The 8,772-nt window shown below is 34.6% G+C and overlaps 1 protein-coding gene across 1 annotated transcript in view; it reads right to left on the reverse strand.

The window, feature by feature from the left end:
* LOC145667652 (uncharacterized) overlaps positions 1-5,445 on the reverse strand; it is a 388,129-nt gene extending 382,684 nt beyond the window's left edge. The window contains exon 1 of the mRNA XM_081735111.1: positions 5,250-5,445. Within this exon, the coding sequence (XP_081591237.1) occupies positions 5,250-5,445 (196 nt within the window). The remainder of the gene's footprint in view (positions 1-5,249) is intronic.
* Between the last annotated feature and the right edge of the window lie 3,327 nt (positions 5,446-8,772).

The raw sequence follows: 8,772 nt of genomic DNA on the forward strand, positions 1-8,772 counted from the left end.
TTTTTTTTTTTTTTGCATATTGATGCAGGTTATCCACTTTTCATTACCCGTGATCAACCGCTTCAAAAATGACTCGAGTTTGTTACGTTTCAGTAGAGATTTGAAAATAGAAATTCGATGGAATAAACGTTTTAGAGTCAGATCATGTAGCACCCAAATGTCGAGTTTTCTTCCTTAGCTAGCTTTCTCCAAATATTTTAACACTGTTTAGTGATGAATGTTTACATCATTGGTAATATCATGATTTTTTACATGTTGATCTTGTTCAACTTTTGAAAGAATATCATCCACCTTTGCTAAGATTGGTTGCCCACTGCGAGGACCATTTTGGTTATTGAAATTTCCAGAACGAAAACGACTGATTCATATTTTGGCAGTTACTTTTGATAACGTATCTTGCCCATAAACAACGCAAATTTCTTCACAGTTCTGTGCAGAATTTACGAATTGTAATATGTACGCAGTTTTGCGAAAAGTTCATTAATCTTCATGGCGCGGCGCAATACCTTACGTTACAACGGTACGTTGTATATTTGTATATTGTTACTACTTGTAAATTTTTATTACTTGTAAATTTTGGATGTAAAGTATTTTATATATGTACTAGACTGGTTAGATTATTCGAAGAAGAAAAAGAAGAAAAAGAAGAAAAAGAAGGAAGTTAGATATAATATCGATATATATATATATATATATATATATATATATATATATATATATATATATATATATATATATATATATATAAGAGATATCCACATGTTTTAAATAATATGATTGTCGATAGGAGGTTGTCAGGACAACAAAATAAATAAATGGAATTAATACAAAAACGGAGTGTGTGTTATTTAATGGCTCAATTTATATAAAAGGAACCAGTGAATCGTTGTATATGGTGCCAGAACCCGGGAAGGAAGGAAAAATTGAATCGTTGTATATGGTGCCGAAACCCCGGGAGTAATTGTATCGTTTTGCAAGTGTAGTAAAAAATGATCAATATTGAGCCATATATTAATTATACTTTTTTGAGAAGTGGCCGGATTATACATAGGAACACTATGAATGTTACTGATAGTGGAACGATTGTCAATCAAGTAATAAATTCATTAGACAACATGTTGGAAGCCTTAAAAGAAGTATCACGACAAATCAAGGACCAAGCTCGACGTATTGATGAGCAGTTTGAGAAGATTAAGGACCAAGCTCATGAACAGTTTGAAAAGGTGAATCAGCAACTGGAAAAACTGGATCAGAAGGTGAATCAGCAAGATCAGCATTTTGACGAAAGATTAGAGCAGTTGCAGCAACATAATGATGGCATACTATAGCAATTACAACAGATGAATCAACAAATTGCTGCCAAATTGGGACGTTACGATGAAGATAGGGAAAAGATAGTACAGAGATGTACAGAAGTTCAGGACACAGTTGATGAGGTCCAGGACTCTGTAGACGTTATAGAAACCACAGAACAAGCAAACTTTGAATCTACATCAGTAGAATTTACGGAGTTTTCACAAAAGCATACTTCCGTATTGGTTGAAACAGACTATCCTAACTTTTCCTTTTAGTCGCATACTTTTGATTGTCTTATGGATGCTGCGGGTAATGGTGATGTCGGTATGCATCAAAGTGTGAAAAGGTACGACCGTTTTCGTCTAGTGAATGCGATTGATTGCTTGTATTCACAATATATTCAACATGATACTAATCCTGTGGTTCATGTAGCAGGAGGTAAGTTGATTTCAATATTCGTGAAATGCAGAAAGAAAACGTGTGTTCCTATTAGTGCTTGTGTTGATTGGTCGATTGAATTGAATCTGTTGAACTGTGCACTTAATGACAAGATCAATATGATAATAGTGAGCAATCCGATTATGTTTTCACAGAATGTGATGCAGTGCATTGACTTTAATATTCTAAGCATAATATTGCAAAGTTTTGAAAACCCATCAATGGTACAATACAGTGCTAACTTGAATCAAACTAACCTTAGAAACCAAGTTCGAAGTGTCCATGTGAGACTAAAGTGTGATCCCAATGTAAAAGGTGATGTTAAATCCATATGTACCGGTAATGTAACCGAGCCTAACTCTTGAAGAAACAGAAACCATGGCAGGACAGACTACCGTGGATGTCATGTAAAGGACAATTACAGATCCATTAGGAGGCACGATATTTCACCTCCCGTGAAACGAAGAAGAACTGAACTGGTGTTACCGGTAAGATAACCGAACCTAACCTTAGTAGTGACGGTAAATGTGATTGTGTGACTCAACCTAATCCTAGTGTAGTACGATTACGTTTACCTAAGAAGTATGTAAGCATTAGACCTAATCACGTTCGATGGAGACTTCGTAGAAATCCCACAGATGACGAAAATTCTCAAATTAAGAAACAAAGAACTGTAGATATAAACAACGCGCAAGACTGTATTCCGGTTTATGATTTTCAATGCAACCTAAACAAATTCATTGGTCATGTAACTTAACCTAATGTAGGGACGTCCGAAAGGATATATCAAATTGATTCTTAATATGGCCACATATGTCTCAATGCTATGTGTTTTCTTTGATATTTGTGTTTCATACTATTTATGTGTTTTCCTATGATTGCCAAAAATGCATTATCAATCACATTGTTCATGTTATGAGGTTAATAAGACATTAATTATTATGTTATGTTCTGATTATTATCATATTTCAATCTTAATCTATATTTTGTTTAACTATATCTTATATTCGATCGTTTTGTGTTCAAAGAACAAGTATATGAATATCATATACATCTTTTTCAAAATCTTCTTCATGATGCCTAAATAAATAATTAATAATTTGTAACAAGCATTTTATGGACCCGAAAAAGGACTTAAATAACTAGCAAATCAAATTTCGAATGTGCCTTGTCGTCATTGAAATGTATAAATAAATGAAGATGATGATAAAATTTAAAATAAATATGATAATAATATTGTTATAAAATTAAATATGATATATATGTGTATTTATATGAATTGTAATTTTCAAGTATACGAGGAGCATTCGAAAACTCGAATGATCAACATGTAAAGGTAAACAGTCCAGAATTCTTTTTCTTTTTATTGAATAAACGAATAAAAAGAAAAGTCCGTCGGGTGCCATAATATACAACGGTATGTTGTATATTTGTATATTGTTACTACTTGTAAATTTTTATTACTTGTAAATTTTGGGCGTAAAGTATTTTATATATGTACTAGACTGGTTAGATTATTCGAAGAAGAAAAAGAAGAAAGTTAGATATAATATCGATATATAAAAAAGGAGATATTTATATGTTTTAAATAATATGATTGTTGATAGGAGGTTGTCAGAACAACAAAATAAATAAATGGAATTAATACAAAAACGGAGTGTGTGTTATTTAATGGCTCAATTTATATAAAAAGAACCAGTTAATAGTTGTAACGTTTGATTATAAGAATCCCCACCTTTTTCGCACATTTACATTTTGACGATTTATATGAAAGTAGGAATAGACCATGTGGCCTAGATGTTGAAGTAGAAAATGAAGTAGGCGAGGATGATAAAGGGTTTAATATTCTTAGGGATGAGTTTGAAAAGGCTATATTCGAGATCAGGAATGGGAAGGCAACCGGGATAGATAATATACCAATGAAATTCATTAAGAATATGGGAGACAAGGGCAAGAAAGTATTGTTCCGACAGTGCAATGAAATTTATGAAACAGGACAGTGGCCAAAAAACTTCCTGACGACGATCATGATTCCGATGGCTAAGAAATCGAACGCAAAGAGATATGATGATTACAGTATTATTAATCTCATATCTCATGCAGCAAAAATTCTGCTTCGAATTCTGAAGAAAACGTTGTATGGAAGAACAAATGAAAAAATTGAGGAGGAAGATTATGACTAGCTTTAGTTATCTCTCAAGTGACATTAAGTATGACCCGCTGCGATTCACACACTCTGAGATTTAGGAGACACTAGTGCCATCTCGTGCACAAAAAGGCTCAATAGTTTTTAGACTACCTGATACAAATATCCCACTTTTATCGTTATCCTATGGACGCATGTACTTAAAAATAGTTTCATTAGATTTAACGTCCTCAAATTTGTATGAAAAGCACAATTAGAAATTTATCGTAGCGTGGTAACTTTTATCATTGTCATGAGCGGTAAGAAATCCTGGGGTAAACAGACAAACAGACAGACAAGTCTTTGCCTAACTAGAATAGTATAGCAGCCGGATTACATCCGCTTCGATAAATATGTTCCTATCAACGAGCCTTTCTCGTGTAATAGAGTAATTTGCATGTATCGAATACTGTTTTACATAATTTTTATAGTTATTACTTGTATAAATTCTTTACTAAGATAAAATTAATCTCAAAATACGCTTTACTTTATTCTTTCTGTCGTAGATGAGTCTTCTAAAATTTACATAATTAAATTTTTGGCTGGTAGCTTTCTTTTTTCTCTCTCTCTTTTGCAGAAGATGAACCACACTCAATCCTAGCTACTATGTTATATTTCAAGAGAGAGAAACGAGAAAGAACTCCATACTTCACTTCACTCACTCACTCACTCACTCACTCACACTCACACATATAAACACACACACACACAGCAGTAACAATTCATTCAGGGTTACATTGTCACGTCACAATCATTTATATATATTCAACAGGCACAGCGTACAACAAATGGTTGGCAAGAAAGTTCCTCCTACATATAGGCACCTGGTCCCCATTAAGCTTAACCCAAATTAAATTCCATCATAATACCGCAATACCAAAGAAAAGCCACCTTTAACAATTATTACTGTGTACAATAATTACAGCTCTCTGAAAGCGAACATTCCTGTACTGTTGTATAAATGTGTGCGTAACGAGAGAGTAAGCGCGTTGCGTTCTTTCAACATGATGAATCGTCTCCTCCCTCACTCTCTCCTTATATATATATCCCATATAACTTATATTCAAATTTGTAACTTAAGAGATTGTAACACTGAAAACCCGGAGGATAAAGTGGAAGCGAGCGAAAATTTCATACTGTTCTTGGATAATGCAATAAAGAAAGATACAAAGAAAAGAGAAAGAAAGAGAGAGAGAGAGAAGATACGAACACGATGCTCTTGCTTGTTCTCTCTGTTCAGTTTGTGCACTTTCCCTCTTGCTTGTCACCCTTATCACTATTTTTTCCCCTTTATCCTTGTATTACTACTACTACTACTAGTATTACTTACCTTTGCAAGGAAACATGTTACAGCGTCTTCTTTCGACGTTGTAGCCATGGCAACTGTTGCCAGGCTCATGACAATATCGTTTCCTTTCTTGTAAACCTTCTCCGCAGGATGCTGTGCAGGCAGACCACTCTGACCACTTGTCCCAACCTGCAAAGAAAATAAAAAGGTTGTTATGGATTATTAAAAGGGGCTCCATAAAGGTATATGTGGTTATTTTATGTTAAGTGATTTGCTATCATGTTACACAAAAGAAAAGGCAGAATTACATTCATATAGGAAAAAAAAAAAGTTATTTGCTCCTTTTCTTATGTGAGCTGCTTAAAAAGAAGCAAGTAACAGTGTTACGTGTGCAACATACTGTATGTTAAGGAATTTGGTTTGGATAGCGTTCTATTTACTCAATTAATACTGAAACCGGAAGTAGTAGTTGATTCTTGGAACCATGAATTGATTGAAGAAAACCGATTTTCGCTCTCTTTTTTTATCCTTTTTACTTCATAGCGATCAACGTTAAAGCTTGAAATGGTTGATTTCTAGTAATTTTGGTTTGAAAATGAAATGAAATGAAATCTTTCGCTTTAACGTTTCACGATTATGTCCTGTAGGCCAGGGGTGCCCACAAGGGGGGGGCTATGACGCAAACTGCGTCATTGAAATATTTGGGGGGTAAAAATCTATATAAATATGTTTGAGGGGGTGTAAAAATTAATCGAAAAGATTTGTTTTTCATGGAAGAACACCTACGGATAGACAACTGAGGGGGTGCGTCATGGACATGAGGAGGGTGGGCACCACTGCTCTAGGCTAAGGGGGACGAGGCAAGTAAATGATGGAAGAATAGGTGGAATGAAATGTGGGAGAAAACGAGAGTAACCCGAGAAAATCCATGATCATATGTTTATTTAAAACTTACTTGGGGGGATCGAACCGGAGACCCCACGCACGAGAAGTAAGAGCTCTACTACTAAGTCATAATGGCCCCCCTCTACACTCGATGTGAATATCACTTTTACCAACGAATTCGGTTCCTAACCCTCCCCGGCTCGATTCCTGGTGGAGACACTTAGTCGAGAAAAACTATAAAAACTTTTTCAGGCCAGCCATCCTGAGTGAGGTTTTCTTGGGTTTCCCCATCATTCAACCATGCAAATGCCGAGATGGTACCTAATATACAGGTTCCAGACCGCTTCCTTCCTTCCCCAATCCTTTCTACCTTCCCTTTCCTCGAATAATATGATCACCGAGGGACGTCATCCCTCGCTCGTGACGGGTTAACATGGCCATAGGTGATAAAAGTCCAAAAATCCAAATCTTAATCCTCATCCAACTTTTGACTCTGTACATCAGCGTTTTCCAACCTTTTTCAACTTGCGGCACACTATGGGTGTAACTTGAATTCTCGCGGCACACTCATAGATTTTATTATATTTAAATATAAAATACCATGATATCTTTTTTTTTTTTTTGTGATGATCTCACAGAGAAGAAAGTTCGATCACTCATTTTCCACCATGGTAAATTATAATGCTTATTTTTCATTCTAATTTAAAAATAGAAAACAATTGCAATGAAATATTGGACTTAGATTTTCAAAAATATGCTTTCCTTTTCGAAAACTGCATCCAAACATTTACTAACAAGGAAGATCACTAAATAACGAACGAACAAACAAATCTCTTTTACTTTTAAAACACAAATGTAGGTAATTCGTATGCATGTTTGTTTTGTCGAGAAGTTATGAAATAGTCTGGAACAATAAAGAAGCAATAATGGTCATAACCTCATAACAATGATAACAAATACCTTTTTCAATATTAAAAATGTACAGAAAAGTGACGCGGTATGAAACTTAAAATTGTAGATTCATATTAGAGGTTTATAGTAATGGAAATACAAATATACATTTTTCCCTATGTTCTGCAATTTAATTGCTATAGAGTTAACACTTTGTTTCGATTTACCCGCGGCACACCAGCGACCCATTCACGGCACATCACTGTGCCGCGGCACACCGGTTGGGAAACGCTTCTCTACATCCTGGTCAAAATTATGGTGATTCATAAAGTGATTATTGAGATTTTTCTTGTCAGCTGGACGGACGGACTGATGGACAGACAGGGCGAATATATAAAGAAGTTCCAGTTAGTAAACCAAGCTTCTTAAGGGCCTTCACTACAGCGAAATTAAACTACCGCTAATTTTAGTTTTTTTCTGTAATATCTTCAAAACAAATAAAAAACTACTCGAAAAACAGAAACGTAGTGAACTAGACAATACGATTTTGCATGTGATACCGTTATCACAACTCATTTATTTGCATCGATGTTCGATTTCGATTTGCAACTGTAGATAGGTTTTGCATTTTTTTTTTTTTTTTGCGGGTTCTGTAAATAGCAGCACACCAAAAGTTTTTTACACCTTTAGAAGGAATCGAGCCCGGGAGGGTAAGGAGCTGAATTCGTTGGTGGAAGTGATACTCAAAACACGTAAGTACACAACAAATGGAACAGACACTCTAGTGAATAATAGAAAACAATATTTGCGTATTTTTTTTCCTTTAACCCTTTTACTACCAATTATGTTTTCGGAGTGAGAAATATTAATATACGGTTACTTTAAGTTGTTTTCAAACGTATAAATATGAAAAAAATCCGCCGTTTCGTTTTTCGACGTGGAAAGGGTGGAACATATGTATCCCACTTATATTTTTACGTGGGACCTATATATCCCAGTGGTAGTGACATGAAGGATCATCTTGTATTTTCAATTATGATACGTATATTGTCAGAAAAACAGTTGGGTCGTACTTATGATTACAAATATTTTACATTTGGGCATCCTTTTCCACATGACAGTACATGCAATCACTACTTTATCACTAGCAGTTGCTCTTCACTTTCATCTGTTCCATTATTCCCACGTTCACTGCTACTACTGTCTATTTGGAAATGTTTATAAGAATTCTGTAACTCATTAGCAGGCTCCCTTTTGCCAGTGGAACATTGATTCATGGCAATAACATGCGGTAAATTGCCACGAGTCCTCTGAGAATGTATTGTGGGACACATATGTTCCAGTGATTGTGAAAGGGTTAAAAAATATTCATAAGTTTTAGACAATACCCTCAGATATAAAATGTGGACATGTCTAATACTTTTTATTTTACAAATCCGTTTTTAAAAACGGATTGTATAAAATAAACTGATTGGCTTTTATACAATAAACGTAAATCGTGGCTTTCTCAGGGTACTCCCGTTTCTTCCCCCATTCTCATTCCATCAATTCTTTCATCATAATTCACTTGCCTTAATCATCCGTCTTCCTTAGCCTAAACGGCATAATCGTGGGAGTTAAGCTGTAAGACCTCATTTTATCCATTTTCAATAAACTTACATTTCGTAAATTATTAGTATATGTTCTGAAAACTATAACTGTATAAGGTATTGAAATGTAATTAATAGGAACCGTTTAAAGTTAGTTTTAAAATGATATTTATAGAAAACACAAGTTTATTTAATAATTA

This window comes from Thermobia domestica, chromosome 13, assembly GCF_964235325.1.
Source record: "Thermobia domestica chromosome 13, izTheDome1.hap1.1, whole genome shotgun sequence".
Taxonomy (NCBI): domain Eukaryota; kingdom Metazoa; phylum Arthropoda; class Insecta; order Zygentoma; family Lepismatidae; genus Thermobia; species Thermobia domestica.